Source organism: Marmota flaviventris, chromosome 3 (genome assembly GCF_047511675.1).
Source record: "Marmota flaviventris isolate mMarFla1 chromosome 3, mMarFla1.hap1, whole genome shotgun sequence".
In the NCBI taxonomy this organism is placed as follows: Eukaryota; Metazoa; Chordata; class Mammalia; order Rodentia; family Sciuridae; genus Marmota; species Marmota flaviventris.
Genome location: NC_092500.1, coordinates 117,639,998 through 117,665,136, shown reverse-complemented (window position 1 = coordinate 117,665,136; position 25,139 = coordinate 117,639,998). Strand labels below are relative to the sequence as shown.

Genomic DNA, 25,139 nt, shown 5'->3' with positions numbered 1-25,139 from the left:
CTCAGCAATTTTGCAAGGCTGTCAGCAACTTTGTGAGATCCTGTCTCTAAATAAAATATAAAAAAAGGTCTGGGGATGCAGCTCAGTGGTAAAATGTACCAGGGTTAAATCCCCAGTAGTGGAGCAGGAGAGAAAAGAAAAGTTTGTTTGGGATCACAATTTTGGAGATTTCAGCTCATGGTCTCTTCCCTTTTGCTTCTGGGACTGTGGTGGGTCCCTTATCACACAGTGTTTATCACTGGAGAAGCTGGGACTACAACCTTCTCAAATTCCCTGGTGAGTCATGGCAAGAGCTCAGGACAGAGGAAGCTCCTGGTAGCCAGGAAGAAAACAAAAAGTGACTAGTGCTCCACAATCCTTTTCAAGGGCACATCCCACCAGGTGCAGTGACACATGCATATAATTCCATTGATTCAGTAAGCTGAGGCTGGAGGATTGCAAGTTCAAAGACAACCCCAGAAATTTGGTGAGGCCCTAAGCAATTTAGTAAGATCCTCTCTCAAAATAAAAAAATTAAAAGTCTGGGGCTGGGGTTGTGGCTCAGCGGTAGAGTGCCACCTTGCACATTCGAGACCCTGGGTTCGATCTTTAGTACCACATAAAAATAAATAAGTGAAATAAAGGTATTGTGTCCAACTACAACTAATATATATATATATATATATTTTTTTTTTTTTTTAATTAAAAGGCTGGAATGTAGCTCAGTGGTAAATAGCCTCCGGGTTCAATCCCCAGTACCAAAAAAAAAATGACATCCTACTTAGGCGGTTCTCTTAAAGTTTCCATGACCTCTCAAGCTGGCCAGCCACTGGGGGACACTCAAGATCCTAACTGTCACATGCAGGCACATGTCTTAGGGAATGGATGAACAGATGAATGCTGGAGGAGTGCAGGGAAGGGCTGTGCTAGCAGAGTAGAAGGAGGCAAAAGAAAGAGAAAAAAAATGACAATTATTAATCAAGTATGCAGAGATAAGCAAATGATGCAACCAGGGGCCTGACAGGGACTTGAAATGGTAGTGGTTCCAAATCATCCATCCTGACATTCCTGGGCTTATCACTGGAGAAGCTGGGACCTCTACCTTCCCAGATTCCATGCACAATGCTTGTTTCCACAGCACAGAGTCCAAGAAGGCAGCATGTGGCTCCCTGGGTTGCAGATGCTGAAACACCTTTCAGAGCATTTTCTAAGTTTCCTGCTGCCCCAGTAAATCTCCTCGAGGATTGCCAGGGCCCTGTACCTCTGTAGCCCTGACCTCTGGCACACAAATTGCAGGTTTGACAGGCGTGCCTTGGACCCAATCTGAAAATTTAACAATACCCTGCAAGGAGAGGGAGGTCCTCTGGTTGGGGAGACCTGCCACTCCTCACTGCCACACAGCCAGTGTGGATTGATTGACTCTGCTCATGAAGGCAGGCATCTGAAGAAGGACTCAGCAGGTTTGAGGCTTCTGGTGGGCCTTCTGGATTCAGGTTCCCAAGGGAGAATCTGAATTCAGTCAGTCATACCTGAGAGGATTATTGTAAAATCAAATGTTTGTGAGTTAATATTTGTAAAGCATTCAGAAATAATAACCTTTTTGTTTTTTGGTGGTAGTGAGGATTTAACCCAAGGGAGCTGTGCCGCTGAGGTATACTCCCAGACTTTCATTATTTTTTATTTTGAGACAGGATCTTGCTAAGTTGCTGAGGCTGCCATTGAACTTGCTTATCCTCCTGCCTCAGCCTCCCAAGTAGCTGGGAGAAATTATAACTATTTGATAATTATATTTTCATGATTATAAATCTTATCACCAGATCTAAAAAAACACTGTAAACCTGCAGTTATTCTGGGAAGATGAGTTAATATCTAAGAATTTTACTGTTTCTAAGTACAAGTAGGTAGTGTCAATCTTTTATCTTAAAACAAAGTCATACAGAAAGCTACTATGCTACTATAGGGGGGTGGGGGTGTAGCTCTGCAGTAGATCATATGCACAGCATTTGCAAGGCCCCAGGTTCAATCTCCAGGACCCTCTCCACCAATTGTTTGGAGATAAGTTCACTGTACTGTTTTTGTTTTGCTTTGAAAATTGGGTATTGAACCCAGGAGCACTCTATCCCTGAGCTACTAGACCTTTATTATTTTTTATTTTGAGATAGGACTTGCTAAGTTGCTGAACCTGGCCTCAAATTTGTGATCCTCCAGCTTCAGCTTCCTGAGTTGCTGGGATTACAGGGATGTGCCACTGCACCAGACTCAGTGTCCCATAGCCATATTCAAGCCATATTACCTGGATATAGCAGTTTGGGGTGGGTTTTTTTGTTGTTGTTGTTGTTTTGTTTTGTTTTTATGCTGGTAGTGATGAAACTCAGGGACTCAGGCATGCTAGGTAAGCACTCTACCATCAGTCCCAATTTTTATCTACAGTTTAATTAAATAATTGAAAAATTATGGAACTGTCATTATTATTCTAGTGATATCTAGGGGGTCTCAAAGTCTCACCCTTGGGGGCTGGAGATATAGCTCAGTTGGTAGAGTGCTTGCCTTCGATCCCCCAGCACCACAAAAAAAGAGAGAGAGAGAGAGAGAGAGAGAACAAAGTCTCACCCTTGGGGACACATGGGCAATACCCAAGGAGGGGAAAATGCCTGAGTTCCACTCAAGCCAATCAAATCAGAGTATCTGGGGGCAGGGACGGTTACAACCTGTTTTCTTCCCCCTCACCTTCTCAGGCAATACATATATAATGTACAGCTTGAGTTAAGACCTACTTTTTCTTGAATTTCACAGATAAGTAAGTAGCACAATTATAGAGGGGAGCAGTTAATAGAGTGAATATTCATGACATTGGTGACATCAATAATGGGACACAGTGGTCAGTGTGGGGAGCCAGGTAGAGTTTTTAGTGAAGAGTTTTTGCTAAGAATCCAAGAAAAGCGCAAGACTGGGGCATTACTGGGGCTTGTTATAGAAGTGATAGTCAAGAAAATGTCTGGAGGCCTGGGGATATAGCTCAGTTGGTAGAGTGCTTGCCCAGCATTCACCAGGCCCTGGGTTCAATCCCCAGCACTACCAAAAAAAGAAAATGTCCGGAAAGGACCACCATGGGTTTTCTGGCCACTGCCATGTCTCTCTCCTAAACTCTCCCATCAGAAGGGAAGGGCAGTTGCCTGTTGGAAGCTTCTTGGATCTTCCAAGAGCTCCACGGGACCCAATCTGGGCCTCAGATTCTGGCTGTGGGGGCAGGGACTGGAGCCCAGAAGATAAGACCCGCCCAGCGACAGTTGCTAGAGGCAAGTAGCCTTTGTTATCAAGCATTAGTAACACAATGGGAGCCCAGCAGCCAGGATAGTCCATCAACATCATCCCCTGGCCCTGAATCAGCCCGAGACCTAGAAGGGGGAGGTAACGGAGCTTAGCAAAAGAATTCCAGTGCAGACTGTTTTTAGTTGTTAATGTGTGGATGCCCCCCCACCCCCCTTACTCTGGCTAATGGGGGGGGGGCATTAAGGCCTGGACTCTTGGTTGCAAGAGGCCTTTGTTCCTGGGTCAGGCTAGAATAAACGGCCAAATCCCATCCCCCTCAGCTTCAACAAGAAGCTGAAATCCCAGCATCCCTCCACCTTCTGGAAAGGCTGGCTAGGGGCTGCTGGGGACTGGGCAGAGTAAAGAGAGAAGATGGGAGCCAGGCCTGTCCCCATCGCTCTCCACCACTGGCTCAGAAAGCAGAAATAACTCACCACAGAAGGTGTGGGGAGAATGGAACAGGAAAACCATTACTCTGACATTTCTCTCTGGCCCTCCAATCTAATTTCTCAGCATCCCCCCCAAAACACCCCTATCTTGCTCACCATAAAAGTAACAGCCTTCAACCAAACCAAGGCCCATAACCTCTCAGCCATTTTCTCCCTCTCTGTTTCCCTCAGCTTCTGCAAGTGTTAAAGTCTCTCTCTCCAGGCCCATACCAAGAAGGCTGTCAGGAGTTGCGACACAGGAAGCTACTCCCCTCCAGGGGCCAGTTCCAGTTTAGGTCAAGCATCAGCTCAGCCCGTCCTAGGGATATCGTTTTTCCTCAGAAAGTCCTAACACTGAAACCAGATGCTCTCTTAGGCTGCCATGATGTTCCTAGAGCCTGACACAATGAGGATAGCATCCAATTTAGGAGCCCTGACTTCTGTCTGGTCACTCCTGACAACCAATGTGACCTTAATCAAGTTCTTTGACCTTTCTGTGCCTCAGTTTCCACCTCTGTAAAATGAATTACCATCTTCTCCAAAACTGGGTTGCAAGGCTCAAATAAGATGTTGCAGGTGAAATAAATGCTTTGTAAAGGCCAAGTTGCCCTATCCTTTCTCAAAATGTGGTCTGAATCAGGCCATCTGCATTAGAATCACCAGGAGGGGGCAGAAAGAGTGGGGCTAGTTAACTTTGCAGCTTCCTCACCCTACCAAGCAGCACAGAATTAGGATCCTGGAGGTCAGGGTCTAAAAACAGAATTTAGGCAGCATTTTCAAATTATTCATATGTAGGTTTTTTGGTTTTGTTTTTGCTTTTTTGTGGTGTTAGGGATTGAAATCCTCCAATCCAATTTCTATAGCATACTAAGCAGGCGCTCTGCTCTACCACTGAGCCACACACAGCCCCTGTATTGCAAAATTTGAGGACACCAAGAACAAGCACACTTATCTCACTTGCTACCTGCTGAGTATACCAGGCAATAGCCAGTCTGAGATAAGTCACAATCAAGTTGAGAAACTGAGGCTTATATGTTATGACATAAATAAGAAGACACCTACAGGATGCTGGACATAAACATTACAGGGAGGCTAAGGAGGGAGAAGTCAAATGTGACAGTCTCAGAAGTGGGTAAAAGCACTGTGCCCAGAGAAAATGAAGGACCTAGATGGAGAGGAGACCCTGCAAGGAGAGAGGAGAGTTTCCAAGCCTGGGAATCAACTGTTCTTTGAAGTGCAGTTTCTTCCATATACCTAGGCCAGCCCCAATGCCAGTTCATCTCTCAGAATTTCTTTTCTTTTCTTTTCTTTTCCTTTCTTTCTCTCTCTCTCTCTCTCTCTCTCTCTCTCTCTCTCTCTCTCTCTTTCTTTCTTTCTTTCTTCTTTTTAGGCAGTACTGGGGATTGAACCCAGGGCTTTATGCAAGCTAGACAAATGCTCTACCCCAGTAGAGTTACATTCCCAGCCTTTTTTATTTTATTTTGATATTTTGAGACAAGCTCTTCCTAAATTGCCCAGGTTGGTCTTGAACCTTGTGATTCTCGTGCCTCAGCCTCCCAAGTCACTGGGCTTATAGGCATATGTCACCAGAAATCCTTTTCTTGAGAAGATGAACCAACCCCAGAGAATTATTTTTGCTCAGTGCTGTGGTGCATACCTGTAATCCTAGTGATTCCGGAGGCTGAGGCAGGTTTGCAAGTCCAAGACCAGCTTTGGCAACATAGTGAAACCCTATTTAAAAACTTAAAAAATGGGGCTGGGAATGTAGTAGCTCAGTGGTAGAGAGCCCTCAGTTCAGTCCCCAGTACTAAAAAAAAAAAAAAAAGGCATTATTTGTGCCTGGTTCTTATCTACTCTGCTCATAAGCCCAGTGAAAAAAGTCAAAGGTAAGATGCTCCTCTCACTTTTCAAGAATTCAGAAATAGAGCTCAGTGGTACAGCACTTAAATAATATGTGCCAGGCCACAGGTTCAATCCCTAGTACCACAAAAACAATCAAAAACCAGGAAGTCTCAAAACAAATAAAAATCTGCATCCAGAGAGTAGAACTATAAAACAAACAAGAGACCCAAGTGGGGAGAAGGGACTCTCCAGAGCTCACCTTCCTCAAACCTTACTGAGGACATTAACATATCAAAAGAAAAGGAGAAGTCAACCCAGGATGCACATAAAAATGAAAATTGAGACTTAATTAATTAATTAATTGCCTCCAATTTAGGGAAAGGGAGGTGGGACCCTCAAATTCCAATAACTGACCAACCAAGGTATCCTTCAATAGATGAATGGATAAAGAATTTGTGGTATGTATATTCAATGGAATATTACTCAGTTTTAAAGAAGAATGAAATTATGGCATTTGCAGGTGAATGGATGGAGTTGGAGAATATCATAATCCTAAGCAAAATAAGCCAATCCCCAAAAACCAAAGGCCAAATGTTTTCTCTAACATGGGGATGCTAATTCACAATGGGGGGAGACACTAAAGAAGAATAGCATTACCTTAGGTTAGGTAGAGGAAGTGAAGGAGAAGGGAGGGGATGTGGGAATAGGAAGGATAGTAGAACGAAACAGACATTATTACTTTATGTATATATGTGATTGCATGACCAATATGATTCTACAACATGTACACTCAGAAAAATGAGAAATTATATCCCATCTATGTATGATATATCAAAGTATATAAATGCATTCTACTGTCATGTATAACTAATTAAAACATTTTAAAAATTCCAATCACTGGTTCTTGGGGGGCAGGTGTATCTTTCATTGTCTAGTATCCTAGAACACTAACTCAAAATGGGATAAAAGTCAATTTATGAACCTTAATCATATCTTTTAAAAAACAAACAATACAAGCCAGGTGTGGTGGCTCACACCTGTAAACCTAGCAGCTCGGGAGGCTGAGGCAGGAGTATCAGGAGTTCAAAGCCAGCCTCAGCAATAGTGAGGCACTTAGCAATTCAGTGAGACCCTTCTCTAAATAAAATACAAAAAATAGGGCCGGGGATGTGGCTCTGTGGTTAAGTGCCCCCAAGTTCAATCCCTGGTACCAAAAAAAAAAAAAAGAAGAAGAAAAAAGAAATAATAAACATCAGCCACTGAAATTACAGTGTTTCTATAAACGTTTGTTTCATTTTATATATGTATATAAATACATGCAAATACAATGTACTAGTCAATTTATGTAATTCCAGGGGCTCAAGAGGCTGATGAAGGAGGCCACATTCAAGGCCAACCTGGGCAATTTAGCGGGACCCTGGTTCAAATTAAAAAACAAACAACAACAAAAACTGTGGTGCATGCCTGTAATCCCACCCAGAGGTGAGGCAGGAGGATTGCAAATTCAAAGCCAGGCTCAGCAATTTAGCAAAGCCCTAAGCAACTTAGTGAGGAAAAAAAAAAAAAAAAAAAGGGCTGGGGATATGGTTCAGTGGTTAAGCACCCCAGGTTCAATCACCGATACCAAAAAAAGAAAAGAAGTAGTACTGGGGATGTAGCTTAGTGGTAAAGCATGCTGGGTTCAATCCTTAGTAAAAAAAAAAAAAAAAAAAAAAAAAAAAAAAAAAAAAAAATTCAAATTATTATAGTAGTTATTCCCCCCTAGGAAAAAGGTTCATCAGATTTTTTTAAAACTTTAAGAACACTGTTATTGAATCCCTTAAATTCTCAGAACCCAGTGACAGGGCTCTGACTATAATTTTGGCTTTAAGGAGAGGATTTCCTGATTAGGAAGCATAAATGTGTGGTCTGCTTGACAGTTTTCTCTGAAAACAGCATTCTGATTTCTTATTTATTCATCCATCTCTTATGAATTTGGTCCACATGAATCAGGCCTCTGGAGCCCTGTGGTACAGGGCTTCTGGGTACACTTACCATAAAATTTCTGAACCTAACAAAACCATAGAATGTGGTAACAAAACCACAATACTGCCACCCTGTGGACCCTTCCATGAGCTCAAAGAACAGTCACCAAGGCTTTGAATGAAAAAGCATACTACTTTGAATACAACCCAGAGGAGACTTGGGGTGGAGGTGTAGCTGAGTGGTAGAGCACTTTCTAGCATACATCACGTCCTGGGTTCAATTCCTGGCACCTCAAAACTAATGATGATAGAGAGGAGACTCTATCCAAAAATCACTTTCCCTAAGCCTCCGAAATCCTTTAAAACCAGCTCAACTCTGAGTCTATCAGCTAGAACTGTCAGGAATCCTGCCCATGCCAACACCCTATTTCTCCTGCCCCCCAAATCCTCAGGAAAGTTCTCTTCACTATACTCACCAACAGAATTTCCTAGTAGTATTTGCTTACATAGGGCTGCTCTCCTCAACTTGGAATGTCAGCTTCCCCCAGCTCAGGTCTATAATTCTAAGGTCTGAAATTCAGATATCTCACATACCCGAAATCTCAGTCATCTTTTGCTTCTGGACAAAATGCAAGACTCTAAAGGCAGATTTTTTTAGTGTGGACTTCTACAGAATCTTGTCTCCAACCTGGGTTGGCCCTCAGCATCTCCAGGGAATCTTATTTATGTTAACTATCTGGGATCAGTAACTCATTCTGTCTCCCAGGAGGCATCCACCACTCTCCCCTTCCTGCCCTTCATCCAGTGGATATGCCTACCACACCCATGATAAAAACATAAGAGAGACAGAGAAGGGTCTTCTCCCTGAGCAAGCCCTCCAATTCCTCCAATGCCTGCATCTATCCCACATCAGCCTTTCAAATCTTCCAGATCTTTCTCTGATTCAAGGACAGTCTCACTCCTTGGGCACTGGGGCAACCTCTTCTTTTGTCCCCTAGGGTACATTACATCTCTTACTTTGTTCCTCATATGATGTTTTTGTTTTGGTTTTGGTGCTGGGGATCAAGTCCAGGGCACACAAATTATATTGTTAAATTGTGTGCATATACAAATACATAACCATGAATCCCACCATTATGTAGGACTATAATGTACCAATTAAAAAATATGGGGGAAAAAATCCAGGGCACATGCTAGTCTAATGTTCTACCACTAAGTCACATCCTCAGCTCTTTCTCACTTCTATTTTTAACTTCTCCAGGCTTCTTCCCTCTGTGTGCAAAGTCTCTTTCACCCTAAATAGAAATCTCTTGGATCCTCTGTTCCTGTCTAGCTACCTCAACTTTCTTTCTCTCAAATCACAGTCACGGTATTTAATCAACCAAATCTGGCTCCAACTTATCACCTGCATTTCCTTTTTTCCACTCCCAGATATTGGCTTCTCTTACCACATCATTGAAACTGCTCAATGATCTGCTAATTTCCAAATCCAATGGACTCTTTTCTGTTTTTTTGCTTACAGTATTAGGGATTGAACCCAGGGGCACTCCACCACAGAGCTACATCCCCAGGCCTTGTTATTCTTTATTTTGAGACAAGAGCTCTCCAAGTTGCTCAGCCTGGCTTTAAACTTGTGGTCTTCCTGCCCTAGCCTCCTGAGTTGCTGGGATTACAGACAGGCTCTACCACACCTGGCTCCCAGTCTTATTTTCAATGAGTACCCCTAGGGTCTTATGACATAGTCATGACAAGCTCCTTATACTTCCAAATAGACTCCAAATAAATGTCGATGGAATCTATACCTTTGTTATTTGTTTTTGGGGATAGAACCCAGGGCCTTAAACATGCTAGGCAAGCACTCTGCCATTGAGCTATACTTCCAACCCTATACCCTCATTTATGCTGCTCCCACTGGTAGAATCCCTTCCCTGCATTTACCCTTCAGCTCAGGGGACCCATCCTCACCTTCCAGAATACACTAGAGCTTTCTCCTTCCTCTATAACACACATTTGGTCTTTTCTCCCTTCCCACCAGGTAATACTTTTCTTTCTTTGTCTTCTCTCCATACTCTATAAGTGGATATTTACAACTACAAGAATAGCTGATAAGGGCTAGAGCTGGGACTCAATGGTAGAGTGCTCACATGGCACGCGTGAGGCACTGGGTTCGATACTCAGCACCACATAAAAATAAAAGTATTGTGTCCACCTACAACTTATATATATACTGATAAATTCACAATATCTACAAGAATATCTGCTCCTTTATGTGGGCCTCCCACCCAGAAACTGTTGTTCTTAAGAGCATGTGACTACCCTATACATCTGCCTTTGTACACTTGGCACCAAGCACAATCCCTGATACTGAGCAAGGTTGAGATAAGTGAATATACTATGAATTGTCACAATACCTGTATTTTATTTATTTTCATGAAGTGCTGAGGATACAACCTATGGCTTCACATGTGCTAGGTAAGTGCTCTTTCACAGAGTTACAACCCCAGCTAGTAAATATACTCTGAATTGTGAGAGGTTCTCATACATGCCAAGGAGTTGAACATTTAGCCCACCAACACTGGGAGTCATACACACAAAAACCATATTTCAGGGAGATTAAAGAAGTTAGGAGCTGAAGGTGTAGCTCAGTGGTAAAGCATGTGCTTAGCATCTGCATGACCCTGGGTTCAAGATTTAGCACCAGAGAGAGAAAGAAGGTTTGATGCAGAATGATTTTAGGGGAAACAAGGGAGGATATAGCTATAATGGGACAGTCAAGAAACAAGATAGTGTTGAGCATGATTGTGCTTGTTACTCCAGCAACTCGGGAGGCTGAAGCAGGTGGATCACAAGTTCAAGACCAGCCTCAGCAACTTAGCAAGACCCTTTCTCAAAAACAAAAAGGCTGAGGATGTAGCTTGCTGGTAAGTGGCCCTGGTCAATCCACAGTACTTAAAAAAAAAAAAAAAAGTAAACATGTTGCTTGGCGTAGTGGATCATGCCTGTAACCCCAGCAACTCAGGAGGCTGAGACAGGAGGATTACAAATTCAAGGCCAGTCTGGGCAACTTAGAAAGACCTTGTCTTATAATAAAAGCTAAAAAGAGCTGGGGATATAGTTTAATAGTTAGAAGACCTCTAGGTTTATTCCCTAGCAACCCACCCCCCACCCAATGTAACCACACTCCACAAAAGGGGTCCCACAGGGACTTACCCATTCCTAATATCACATGCAACAAGATACATGTATCAGATTTATCAACTGTCCCCATACCAAGAGCATCATCCCTCCTAAGGGACTATATTTGGATACGTAATGAACCAGAACAAGAAAGATACAAGTGCATGAGCACTGCTCAGATGCCAAGACCAGGGTTCCCGAAACCCCAGAAGGCATTGAATATCATGGTAGAAGTGAGATGTGGGGAGTCATGAGAAAAGGGAGGTAAAAGGACAGAGACGATTCTGGTCACCATTTTTCTGGGGCTAGCCCAGTCCATTTTGCTCTTCCTTGAGCACAATTGTCCCTGGAAAGGACATATCCCTTTGCAACAGAGATCTGGGTTATACATTCATAAGCAGTCAGTCTCCCACCAGGCAAGATCTGAGGGTCAAGGCAAAGAAAAGAAAGAGGAGAGAGTTGGGCTCACCGGCCATAACATGGTTCTGATCTCCAAGAAGAACACATTATCCGCGTGGAACTCCTTCAGCCCCTGGAAGATATAGTCCTTGAACACTGGAGCATGACGGACAAGGCCAGAGATGGAGAGAAAGATGTTTTGAAACTTTGTCCGAAGGGCATCTTCATTGGGATAAATCTTCTCGGGGTTCTTGGTCACCATAGTGAAAGCCCTCAGCAAGCTACAGGATAAAGAAGGGGAAATAAAAGTTGGGATATAGCACTTGGCTAGCATGCACAAAACCCTAGGTTCCATTACTAACACTGCAAAAAAGAAAAAGAAGAGGAGTTAAGGAAGATTCAGGCCATTGAGTCCAAGAATAAACCAGGATACACCCTAGTGAGCAGAGACCTGGAAGAGGCAAAGGGAAGCATCTGGGGGTTTTGTTTTTGTTTTTGCAGTTCTGGAAATTAAACCTAGGGCTTCATACATGCTAGGCGAACACTACCACTGAGCTACATTCCAGTCCTTTTTATTTTATTTTAAGATAAAGTCTTCCTAAATTGCTGAAGTTGATCTCAAATTTGCAATCCTCCTCAGCCTCCTGAGTAGCTAGGATTACAGGCATGTACTACTATGCCTGGTCTTTCTGATATAAGCCCAGGTCCAGTGAAGAGGTAATTGGTTGCTTACTCTAAGTTGAAGACGGAGTGCACACTAGCGAGACTCTCCTGTTCTTCCACATATTTGGCCAACCTGACCCCATTTTATCCACATCTTAGACCAAGCTCTCTTTGTGTGTGTGTGTGTGGGGGGGGTTATATAATGAAATGAATTGTGTCCTCACTGTGAGAAATACAAAATCCAGTGGTCCATTTTCAGAATACACTTATTTAGCCTTAGATATAAAATGGGGATGTAAGGACTGCAGCTGGAAGGGAAATAGAACTGAATGGAAAGTTATACGCAGTTAACTCACACAATAGTACCATAGCCCATGGATGTGGCAGATCCAAAGTCCAAGCACTTGAACTGCCCTTTGACAAACAGGAAGTGGGGGAGGGGTTGCCCAACCATCAAAAATAGAAATCTCTCTGTTAAGAAATAGTAACTTAGGTAAAGAATTAAGAGCTCCACATATGTCAAAATATACGTGCCCCAAGAATATTTTCCCACAAGGAAACAAAAGGGAGGTGGGACCCATCAAAGGTATATTTCTCTAAATAACCTAATAGGAGACAGTAAAACATAGGTGACCTTTGGGAAGATGGTATACCCCAGAGTACTCAGCCAATGAGGAACCAGGGGAAGGACCTCATGTTCTATAGGATACAATGCTGATGGTAACTGCTTTGGGTGTACCAGACACCCAATCTTGCAAGACCATCACTAAAGCCTTGCTGTTTGGGTTGTACCTTGTGTCTCTATTCTTTGGGTTTGGACAAGTGAGTGTATTTGTCACACCACTCCCCCAAGTGCACATATTGAAGTCCTAACCTTCAATGTGACTATATTTAGAGGAAGGTCTATTTATTTATTTATTGGTACTGGGGGTTGAACCTAGGCGTGCTTAACCACTGAGCCACATCCTCAGCCCTTTTTATTTTTTGAATTTTGAGACAGGGTCTCATTAAGTTGCTTAAGACCTCGCTAAATTGTTGAGACTGGCTTTGAACTTGCAACCCTCCAGTTTCAGCCTCCGGAGCCACTGGGATTACAGGTGTGTGTCATCATGCCCAGTCAAAATGTTCCTTTTAAGGAGGTAATTGAGGTTAACTGAAGATGTGAGGGTAGGAACCTGATCCAATAGGACTGATGTCCTTATGAAAAAGAGGAGGAGATACCACAGATGTGCATTCACAGAGGAAAAGTCACATGAGGATACAGAGAAAAGGCAACCATCTGCACACCTATTAGACAGGCCTCAGGAGAACCCTGTGTGCACCTTGACCTTGGAATCCAGGCTCTCCATAACTGTGAGATAGTACTTTTTTTTTTCTTTCTTTCTTTTGTGTGTGTATGTGTGTGCTGGGGATTGAACCCAGGGTCTTGTGCATGCAAGGCAAGCATTCTATCAACTGAGCTATATCCCCAGCCCTCTGAGCTCAGATTTTTATGCATGGGTGGTACCAAGGATTTCATACCTACATACTGCTCATTGCTTAGGATAGGTCTGTAACACATGCTTTCTGAACCATCACTCACCTTTTATCAAATTCAACGGTGTCCTTTAGCTTTTTTCTGTGATCCTCCAGCAAAACCCAGTTTGAACATTCTCTTGCCTTAAGGTTTTGGGGAGTTGACTGAGCAAATCTGAATTGCAGAATCCCCTCTGGGGTGATACAGAAATAGCAGTGGGGCCTGTAGGTGACATTTTTTACCAGCCATTCCATACTCGCCATGCCAAATTCATGGAGGTGTAAGGCAGCCCCTGGAAAGGGAAGAACAGAAAAGGGACAAAGGAGGTGAAGTCCAGATACTAGGGATTAGGAGACTGTAAAGGCAGTGTAGAAGGACAAGAAGAAGTGTGAAACATGTGAATTTCTATCTTTCTGGCCAAATTCCTCAGACTCGAATGTAATGTACCTTTCCTGTTCCCATTCCAAGACCTCACTGTCCTACTTCTTGCCTTTGTCTTCTCAGGAGGGCCACAGTTTTCTTTGCTATGAGTGGGGCTTCACACTCAGCATGGTGGTGCAGGCCCGTAATCCCAGCTACTCAGGAGGCTGAGGCAGGAGGATTGCAAGTCTGAGACCAGCCTGAGCAACTTAATGAGACGCTGTCTCAAAATAAAAAATTAAAAGGGCTGGGGATGTAGCTTAATGGTTCAGCGCTTCCTGGGAAGTCTGAGGCCTTGGTTCCATAAAAAAAAAAAAAAAAAGTGGGGCTTCCTTGGTTTCCTCCTTCACTAGTTAGATGTCATGGGTGGTCTCATTCAACAGAGGCAGCATGGTAGGGTGGGAGGGTATCAGGCATCAGACTTGGAATCCAAAGACTGGGGTTCAAGTTGGGTCTCTGTCAGCTTTTCTTTCTCAGTTGAAGCCTGAGAGTAATTTGAGACCTTGTTACTCAACACCCCAAGAAGGGATATAATGAAATTGAACATCAGGAACCCAGACCTGTTTCCAGACTTGTCCTTGATTCTCATGTCCTGATCCCCAACCCCTCTCCCTGCACTGATATTTCAATCATTGCTCTGGGCCACTATCTGTGCAGCTTCTGGCCTGCAGGCTTTGCCATTTGAGACCTCACATTTGTCCTTCAGACCAAACATGAGTTTTACTCTGGTGTTCCTCAAGAAATACTACATACTGTCCCCTGTTCTCCTTGCTCCATCTAGCACCTGATCTCAACATTAGCCTCTCAGCAGGTGTCCCAGCCCTGTGAGCTCTGGTATGACACCCTCTCTAACCCTTACATTCCCCACAAGCTGGGATGCTACTTTATTGACTTCAGTTATTATTGTTATTTGAGATGGGGGTCTCACTATGTTGCAAAGACTGGCCTCAAATTCCTGGGTTCAAGGTACGGTGGTACAGACCTATAATCCCGGTGGTTCAGGAGGCTGAGACAGGAGGATCACGAGTTCAAAGCCAGTCTCAGCAAATTAGTGATGCCCTAAACAACTCAGTGAGACCTGTCTCTAAATAAAATACAAAAAAGGACTGGAGATGTGGCTCAGTGGCTGAGTGCTCCTGGGTTCAATCCCTAGTACCAAAAACAAAAAACAAAACAAAACCAAAACCCCTCTCTTTATAGCATTTAAAAAAGAGGTATAGGAAAGTCCTCATAAGCTGGAAGAACCTATTTTGGGTTTTTTTTGTTGTTGTTTTGGGGAGTTTTTGTTTTGTTTTGTTTTGAAGGTGCTGGGGATTCAAACCAGGGCCTCCTGCATGCTAGGAAAGCATTATACCACTGAGGAACATCTCCATTCCAACAAGTAGCTAAATAGTTATTTAGATGTGCAAACTTAAAATGATTTTTCTTTTTTTTCTTAACTTTGTAATATGATTGTATTGATTGATTGATTAATTGATTTAAAAAAATAAATGACAGTGAAATACATTATAATTCCTGTTATAAGTATACAGCACAATTTTTCATATCTCTGGTTGTATATAAAGTATGTTGATACCAGTTCGTGTCCTCATATATTTACTTTGGCTAATAATGTCTATCACAGTCCACCATTCTTGCTAATCCCCTGCCCCCTCCCTTTCCCTCCCACCTCTCTTCCCTATCTAGAATTCATCTATTCCTCCCATGCTCCCCCTCCCTACCCCACTATGAGTTAGCCTCCTTATAACAGAGAAAACATTCAACATTTGTTTTTTGGGGATTGGCTAACTTCACTTAACATTATCTTCTCCAACACCATCCATTTACCTGCAAATGCCATAATTTTATTCTCTTTTTTAAAATGATTTTTCTTATCATAGGAAGGTGTTACACTACTCCAGGATGCTGTATCATATTGCATCCTATTTGGTGACAGTCCCTGGAGAAAGGTTAGAAGAAACTGTCATGAGGAAACTTATGAAGGGAATAATAAAGTTCTCTGGGCCCTGGATGCTGTGTTAGGGAAGACCAGGAATATCCCAGCCTACTCTGAGGCTGAGTCCTCTAGGAAGCAAAGTTTTGATTTCGAGGATGAACCAGTAACCACCATTGAATCCTTGCTTCTTAGGTTGGCAATAAGAGCAAAGAAAACTGTAGTTGCTACTCCATTTAGGATAATGGGCAACTTCCATGACAGTGACAATTCCAATTTTAGTTTCTTCCCACGTCCCAGCACCCCAAAACTATCCCTCTCCAAATTTTACCTTTTTTATTTTTTTTAGTTGTAGATGGACATGATATCTTTGTATATTTATTTATTTTTATGTAGTGCTGAGGGTCGAATCCAGTGTCTCATACATTCGAGGCAAACAATCTACCGCTGAGCTACAGCCCCAGCCTTCCAAACTTTATTTACCTTTAGGCATCTTCTTTATTACATGAAACACCCGGCTGTCCTCAATGAGATGCTTGGCCTTGAAGAAGTGCATACTGGGCGGAAACTTGTGGGTCTCCATGGCCTCCATGATCTCCCTCTTTTTGATGGCCATGAGGTTCCTATTGGCCTTCTTCTCTTGGCCATTCATCAGCACCTCTGACCCAAATCGGATTCTCTTCTCTTTCACTAATAGCCGACTTCGTGCTTCATCCATAAATATGTTGGACCTGACAAAGGATATTTCCACAGCCCAAACCAGGGCGAACAGGGCTGGCCACCCAGATGAATCACCCACCAGCATTGGGATGCCTGGAAGAGAAATTGCTCAGAGGACATTCAGTAGGACTACAAAGGGAAATAAGCAAATGAAAATCTGCAGATCTAAAGATCCAACTCTATGTTCAAGGCCCTGGGTTCAATCCCTAGCTTCCTAAATAAAAAAATAAATGTTGAACTCTGATTTTCCTTTTCCCACCCATTCTCAGATTACCCAGAGGTAGGACATTGACTAATTCTTCTCTGAGACCCCAGAAGAAAAAGACCTCTAGATACAGACATGTAGGGGTTTTCCTAATAAAAGGTCATCATTTTTACTTAGTACTTCATCTTTACATTGAAGCTTTGGGGGATAAGCCCCACTCACAAATAAAGAAAGATACTGCATGCTGGGTACAGTGGTGCTCACCTCTAATCCCAGCTACTTGGGAGGCTAAGGCAGGAGGATCACAAGTTTGAGACCAGCCTGGGCAACTTATACCCTGTCTCAGAAAAAAATAGATACATCAGACCCTGGGTCAATCCCTCTTACAAATAAAAGGAAGGAAGGAAGGAAGGGAATACAGAAAGACACTGCAATCCAATTTTTAGAGATTCACTTTAGGGAAGAAAGAATCACAAGACATTTGAAGAAAATCTCTAACATGAGTAAGAAACACACCGAGATGCCAGGCACAGTGGCACATGCCTGTAATCCCAGTGACTTGGGAGGTTGAGGCAGGAGGATCATGAGTTTAAGGTCAACCTCAAAAACTTAGTGACGCCCTAAGCATCAAGACCCTATCTCTAAGTAAAATATAAAAAAGGGGTGAGGGGCTGGGGCTGGGGCTCAGTGGCAGAGCACTTGCCTTGCATGAGTGAGGCACTGGGTTCGATCCTCAGCACCACATAAAAATAAAGAGATAACTAAAGATATTGTGTCCATCTACAACTAAAAAAATATTTTAAAAAGTGGGGTAGGGTGGGGTTGTGGCTTAGTGTTAAGTGCCCCTAGGTTAAATCCCAAATACCAAAAAAAGAAAAGAAACACATAAAGAACCCAAGGGGAAACAGAAGTAATTCATGGAAATGAGGGGGGGAAATACAGAACTATAATTAATATTCTTAAAAGGATAAGAAAGGATAATGTGTCAACCAAGTGGGAAAAAGATTTTATAAAAAAATGATCAAAGTTTGAGGTCGGCCTTGGGAGTTCACTGAGACCCTGCCTCAAAAGAAAAAGAGTGGGGTGGACTGGGGATGTAACTGTGTAGAGTACCCCTAGGTTCAATCTCAAGTACCACTAAAAACATAATAATACAGAGGACAGGGGGTGTAGTTCAGTGGTAGAGCGCTTACCTAGCCTGTGTGAAAGCCTAGATCTGAACCTAGCATTGAAAAGAGAAAAAAAAAAAAAGACTGTAAATTAGGAGACTTTAGGAACAGATTCAAAGTAGTATCTAAGTATTTAACTGTGAGACCTCAGACAAATTACTAATGTCTATGGACATCAGTGTCCTCACCTGCAAAAAGGGTGATATAGGGCTGGGGATATAGCTCAGTTGATAGAGTGCTTGCCTCACATGCACAAGGCCCTGGGTTCAATCCCCAGCACCAAAAAAAAAAAAAAAAAAAGAGAGAGAGAGAAATAAAACTCAAAAAGAGTGATGTTAGACCAGATCAGTGATTCCTAAAGTATGATGACTATATCATCAGGATGCATGATATGATTTATTTTATTTATTTAAATTTTTTGGTACTGGAGATTGAACTCAGAGGCACTCAACCACTGAGCCACATCCCCAGCCCTATTTTGTATTTTATTTAGAGACAGGGTCTCACTGTGTTGCTTAGTACTTCATCATTGCTAAGGCTAGCTTTTGAACTTTTGATCCTCCTGTCTCAGCCTCCTGAGCCACTGGGATTACAGGTGTGCACCACCACACCTGGCTGCATGATATGATTTTTAAGCAGTTCATAAATGAATATAAATTATTTTAATAGCTATGTGGGTTTTTTGTTGGTGGTGCTGGGGATTGAAACCAAAGCCTCACACATGCTAAGCATATAATCTACCTTTAAGATACACCCCAAACCAGACATGTAGTTTAAAAATGTGTATTAGCACATTAAGCCCATAATAGTATGACTATTACTGTTTTGGTTGAATTTTTAAAAATTTAGCTGGGTGCAGTGATACACACCTATACTCCCAGTGACTTGGGAAGCTAAGGCAGGAAGATTGAAAGTTCAAGGCCAACCTCAGCAATTTAGGGATACTCTGTCTCAAAATAAAAAAATAAAAATAAAAATGACTGGTGATATAGCTTGACAGTAAAGTGCCCCTGGGTTCAATCCCCAGTACCAAAAAAAAAAAAAAATTTTAAATAAAGTAAGTCAATTCAAAGAAATATATTAAATAAATAAGGTGAGAGGGACATAATCACATAATCACACACACATAATTCCAACAAATTGGGAGGCTGAGGCAGAACAATTACAAGTTCTAGGGCATCCTGGGCAACTTAGCAAGACCCTGTCTCAAAATAAAAATTAAATAAAGGACTGGGGTTGTGGCTCAGTGGTAGAGCACTTGCCTAGCATGTGTGAGGCACTGGGTTCGATCCTCAGCACCACATGAAAATAAAATAAAGATATTGTGTCCACCTATAACTAAAAAATACATTTAAAAATTAAATAAAGGGGTGGGTGTTTCTTTTTTCTTTTTTTTTTTTTTTTTCTTTTTTTTTTTTTTTTTTTTTTTTGTGGTGCTGGGGATTAAACCCAGGACCTTGTGCATGCAAGGCAAGCACTCTACCAACTGAGCTATATCCCCAGCCCAAAAAAAGGGGTAGGGATGTTTCTCTAGCAAAGTACCCTTGAGTTTAATTCCCAATTCCCAGTTTGGAATCATTATACTATATTACATCCAAGCTTTTTATCAGTTCTGCCATTCATTATTCTATGGTATATCAGATAGCAAGAGGGAATTTTAAGAGAGAATTAGTCTCACCAGCATCATAATTATGTTAGGGACTAATCCCTTTGAATCAGAGTTGATTTTGTCTTTTTCTGGCGGTCCTGGGGGTTGAACCCATGGATGCTCCACTACTGAACTATATCCCACCCCTTTTTATTTTATTTTGAAACAGGTTTACCCAAAGTTGCTAAAGGTGGCCTTGAATTTGCAATCCTTCTGCCTCAGCCTCCTGAGTAACTGGGATTACAGGCACCAGAGTTGGACTTTCTTTTTTTTTTTTAGGTGCTGGGTATCAAACTCAGGGACTTGTGCATGCAAGGCAAGCATTCTACCAACTGAGCTACATCCCCAGCCCTAGAGTTAGACTTTTGAAAAACCCTCAACTTCATCAAGTCCTCAGATCTCTTCTTAGAATACAGTAATTGCCAACAGCAAAACTTCCAGGGCAAAAGGTCAGTAATCCCATATCACTGTCCCACTGGTACCATGTATGCTACATCCTCCATTCAGTGGTTCCAGGTCCTTCTCCCTCTTTCTCTGGTGATACATAACAGAGGCCACCAAACATCTGTGTCCCAGCATCTAGATACTTTTCCTGGCCTACCAGACCAAAGTTATTACTAACGCTGGTCAAGATGAGCCTGGGTATGACAGATGCAGTAGTGCAGCCTGTAATCCCAGCAACTTGGGAGGCTGAGGCAGGAGAATCACAGGTTCAAAGCCAGTTTCAGAAGATTAGGGAGGGGGCTGGGATGTGGCTCAAGCGGTAGTGCAGTCGCCTGGCATGCGTGCGGCCCGGGTTCGGGGTTCGATCCTCAGCACCCAAAAAGGTTCTTCTTTAAAAAAAAAAAAAAAACAACAACGGGCTGGGGATGTGGCTCAAGCAGTAGCGCGCTCGCCTGGCATGTGTGCGGCCCAGGTTCGATCCTCAGCACCACATACAAACAAAGATGTTGTGTCCGCCAATAACTAAAAAATAAATATTAAAATTCTCTGTCTCTCTCTCTCCCTCTTTCACTCTCTCTTTAAAAAAAAAAGAAGAAGATTAGGGAGGCACTGAGCAATTTAGTCAGACCGTGTCTCTAAATAAAATACAAAAAAAGGGCTGGGGATGTGGCTCAGTGGTAAAGCACACCTGGGTTCAGTCCCCAGCACAAAAAAAAAAAAAAAAGTAAAGATCAGCCTGGTCTACTGTAAGGAAAAATAATCCCTTTCAATAATCCCTTAATTGATATACCTACTTCATCTTCTTGCCTTCATCTTTCAATTTTAAAAGAAGGTACCCGAAAACTCTGAAAAGTTTCCAGACTAAGAAGAAAGGAAGGTACCATGTGCCTCTGTGGCTGGGAATAAGTGTCCTTGAACCCACAGTGTTTTTCACAAACCCTTTGTGGAGAGAGGGATTCCTTCTCCACAGAAAGTTGAACGCCCACCTAGGGAAGGTCAGAGAAGGGTGCCAGATAAACAAAGCCCAAGAACCCCAGTGCTCCACAGTTACCTCAGGGCAGCCCCAGAAACTAGCTGTTTGCTTAGTGCTCCCAACAGCTGTGTCAGAAGCACCAGAAAAGCACCAGCTGTCTCACTTCCTGTCAGGCAGGTTTCACTTCCCTCCAGCCCCTAGTAGCACAGGCCTCTGAGGAGAGGCTGGAGAAGAGCTGCCCCAAGGGCTGAGGGTTCTGGGAGGGGCAGGCGTGGGGTTTACACTTGTTTGTGTAGGTTTCTCTGTGTCTTCATAGGGGGTGAGTTAGGCTTGTGTCTGTGCATTTATGTGTTTGTGGGGGTACCTATATGCATATTTATGTGCTGAATGTTTTCATGTGGGGAGCTATGTATATAAATGTTTCTGTGTATGCATGTGAATTTATATGGGAGGTTGTATTTATATTTGTGTTGATGTTTATGTGTTTATAGGGGGGGTTATACACTTTTGTGTTTGCGGTGAGGGTGTGTGTGTGTGTGTGTGTGTATCTGCATGAGCCTATGGGCTTATGTGTTCTGTGTCTTCCTAAGGTATAGAACATAGTTTTGGACAGCAAGTGTCACAAAGAGGCACTCCAGAATCTGTGAACTTTGGCAAGTGTATCCTTTCTCAGAATGTGATTGCAGGGGTTGGGGGTGTAGCTTGGTGGAGAGAGCATGCTTAGCATGTTCAAGGCCCTGGGTTCCATCCCCAGCATTAAAAAAAAAATGTGATCTTGGATTATGGGGCAATTTACTGGGCAGAGGATAAAAAAGTAGAAGCAATAAAATGTAAGAGACAGGACAGTGGAAAGTGTGGAGAGGTGTGAGGCTAGAGAGTTAGGTATAGGGGGAGTCAAGAACAGTGCTTCCAAGGGAGTCGGGGGAGTAGATCAAGCCCTGAGGAAGGCTGCAGTCGCTTTCCTTTACACCCCACCTTACCTCTCTAGCACTGTGGCCTTGGACATGATATTTAAACTCTCTACACTGTTTTTTTTGTTGTTGTTGTTTGTTTGTTTGTTTGTTTTTTGTAGTTGTAATTGGACACAATACCTTTACTTTATTTATTTATATGTGGTGCTGAGGATCGAACCCAGAGCCCTGCATGTGCAAGGTGAGCGCTCTACCACTGAGCCATAACCCCAGCCCCACCCCCTTTTTTTAAACTGGGGATTGAACCCAGGAGCACTTTACCACTGAGCCACATCCCCAGTCCTTTTTATTTTATATCTTGAGAAAGGGCCTCTCTAAGTTATTTAGGGCCTTGCTAAGAGGCTGGCCTTGAATTTCCTATTCTCTTGCCTCAGCCTTCCAAATTGTTGGGACTTCCAAATTGGTGGTCCATGCCTGGCTAAACTCTCTACACATCTGTTTCCTGATCTGAAAATGGGGATAAAAAGTACCTACCACATAGATTCTTTTTTGGTACTGGAAATTGAACCCAGGGGTACTTAACCACTGAGCAACATCCCTAACCCCTTTTTATACTTTTTTTTTTAACTTTATTTTTTATACTTTATTTAGAGACAAGCTCTCACTGAGTTGCTTAGGGTCTTGTCAAGTTGCTAAGGCTGCTTTGAACTCATGATCCTCCTGCCTCAGCCTCCCAGCCACTGGGATTACAGGCGTGTGCCACTGCACCAGGCTACATATATTCTTTGGTGAGGTTTATTTTCTTCCTTCCTTCCTTCCCTCCTTCCCTCCTTCCTTCCTTCTTTCCTTTCTTAGGCTGGAGATTGAATCCAGGACCTAGTACATAGGATACAAGTGCACCACCACTGAGCCACACCCCCAGCCTTCCCACTGTGAGATTTAAATGGTGAATGCATGCCAAGTGCCTTGGTCCACGCTTGTGTGTAATCCCAGCTGAAGGAGGTTGATGCAGGAGTATCTCAAGTTTGAAGCCAGCCTGAGCAACTTAAGAAAGACCCTGTCTCAAAGTAAAAAGGACTGTGGATGTGGCTCAGTGTAAAGCACCCCTGGGTTCAATCCCTAGTACCAAAAAAAAAAAGACAAGAAAATAGAACAGAGGAGGAATTTCATGGTAAGTGGATGGTGGACTGCTCCCAAGGTCACTGCTACTCAATCTGAAGGTGCAGACTGGTCTGAAGGAGTGCAGGCACCCTCTATTCCTATCCAGCACTTGCCTACTGAAGCTGGCCACTGAAGACTAGTCTCAGTGGCTTAGGCCACTGAGTGCATGGGAACATCCACTGAGTGGTCTCCTTCTGAAGACACTTAATCAAAATGGAAATAAGGTTATTGAAAATAAACACCAGTTTAAAAAACAATAGGCTGGGAATGTTGTTCAGTGATAGAGCACTAACTTAGCATGTAGAAGGCCCTGGGTTCAACCCCCAGTACCAAATGCAAAATACATTTTTTATAAATATGAAATAAATAATTTGAATGTTTTTTTTTTAAAATACCCCATCAAAGCTGAATATAAAGTCTTTCTTTTGAAAAGCTTTGGTTAAAAGGAGAAGCTAAATTTCATATCTCAAAAGGCTAGCTCTAGGAACCCCAGGTCAGGCCTTAACTAGGGAATGTAAGAGGCCAGCTGAGTCCACAGGCTGGAGTTATCGTCAGTCAGGCAGAAGCTACTTGGGCTGGTGGAGTGGAGGACCCAGGTCTTGAGGTGGAGACCAAGAGGAGGGTTGGGCTCACATACCTGAAAACAGGTCAGAATCAGTGAATCTCAGCAGGGCCAGATCCCAGAGGCTGACGACAGGCTCTGTAGGGCCTGCTTGAGCAGAGACAGCTTGTCCAGATTCAACCTCTTGGGCTCTGTGGTGAGAGCCTGCTCCAAGGAGGCCTTTTGTGGCTGAAATCACTTCCAAGGGGCCTCCTCCCAGTGTACCCTGGGCATTGTTTTGCAGGAAAGGTGTGGCACCTGACGACAGTGGGTCACGCGTGTAAAACATGAGGCCATTCTGGAAGAATATTCTGCCAAGTGCAGAGACTGTAAAATGTGAAACAGGGCTCTGTTTTTGACACATTATGGAAGACAATTGACACACCCAGAAACTGAAAAGACAGGTGGGTTATAACCCCAAAACTGAAGACCAGAGAGGTTTTCAGAATTAAAGATAGTTGCTGGCCACACAAATATCTAAAAGGTATTTTCACTGAAACATCTTTTTCTTCCCACTGACACCATATGCTGTTGCTATACACAACCTATAGCAGAATATAGGAATTATCTATAGGTTTGAAGATTTAAATACTATTACTATTTTTATTTTATTTTTCTATTAAACGATTATTTTAACTGTATAAATTTATGAGGTTCAAGTGTGATCATTCAATATGTACATATAATGTGCAATGATAAAATCAGAATAATTAACATTTCCACATCCCCATGTAGGCTTGCAAACCCAAACCACAGACACCCTTCTGGCCTCTACAACAACCAAATGAATTTTTCATGTTACTATCTATGTCTGATTCTGATTTTTTAAATCATTTTTAAATCAATGTAAAATATGCCAACAGCTCTACCGCATATGGATTTGAAAATTAAATAAAGAATAGGGTCTGCTAAGAACTTAGCCCAGTACTTGACATATAAAGTGCCCAATAAACATTAGTTACTGTAAAAAAAAAAAATTTCCATCTCCTTAGACATATTTAAATTTTATTTTTGTGGTGCTGGAGATAAAACCCAAAACCTCATGCATAATAGGCACATGCTCTACCAACTACACCTCTAACCCTTTTTCAGATTTTTGATTAACATGTAGTAATTGTATGGCAGGCACAGTGCACTCCTGTAATCCCGGTAGCTGGGGAAGCTGAGGCAGGGGATCACAAGTTCAAAGCCAACCTCAACAAAAAGGGAGGTGCTAAACAACTTGGCGAGACCCTGTCTCTAAATAAAATACAAAAATGGGGCTGGGAATGTTGGCTTAGTGTCTGAGTGCCCCTGAGTTAAATTCCTGGTACCAAAAAAAAGAAATGTAGTAATTGTACATATTTATGAAATATAGTGTGACATTTCAATACATGTATACAATATGTACTGATAAAATCAGTACTTTTTTTGTTTTGTTTTTGATGCCAGATTGAACAAAGGGCCTCTTTGATTCTAAGCACACATTCTACCACTGAGCTATATCCCCAGCTCCTCCAGAGAGGTAGGTGCTTAATCCCTGGTACCAAATAAATAATTAAAATTTTTTTGAGGCAGAGTTTTGCTAAGTTTCTTAGGACCTTACTAAGTTGCTGAGGTGGCTTTGAATTCATGATCATATTTATAAGGCTGGGATTATAGGCTTGCGCCACCACACCCAGCTCCTCAGACCTTTTT

General features: G+C 42.6%; 1 protein-coding gene across 2 annotated transcripts in view; it reads right to left on the bottom strand.

Moving 5' to 3' along the window:
• The window catches only part of Ada2 (adenosine deaminase 2), a 38,801-nt gene extending 15,030 nt beyond the window's left edge, over positions 1 to 23,771 (bottom strand). Inside the window, exons 1-4 of one of the 2 annotated variants that reach the window (XM_027951197.3) lie at positions 23,499 to 23,771; positions 16,114 to 16,443; positions 13,344 to 13,569; positions 11,169 to 11,379 (exon numbers count right to left, since the gene is read on the bottom strand). In XM_027951197.3, coding sequence (XP_027806998.2) covers positions 11,169 to 11,379; positions 13,344 to 13,569; positions 16,114 to 16,443; positions 23,499 to 23,751 — 1,020 coding nt within the window. In that variant the 5' untranslated portion in view covers positions 23,752 to 23,771. The remainder of the gene's footprint in view (positions 1 to 11,168; positions 11,380 to 13,343; positions 13,570 to 16,113; positions 16,444 to 23,498) is intronic. The other variant, XM_027951198.2, reaches the window with a different exon arrangement.
• Positions 23,772 to 25,139: the final 1,368 nt, after the last annotated feature.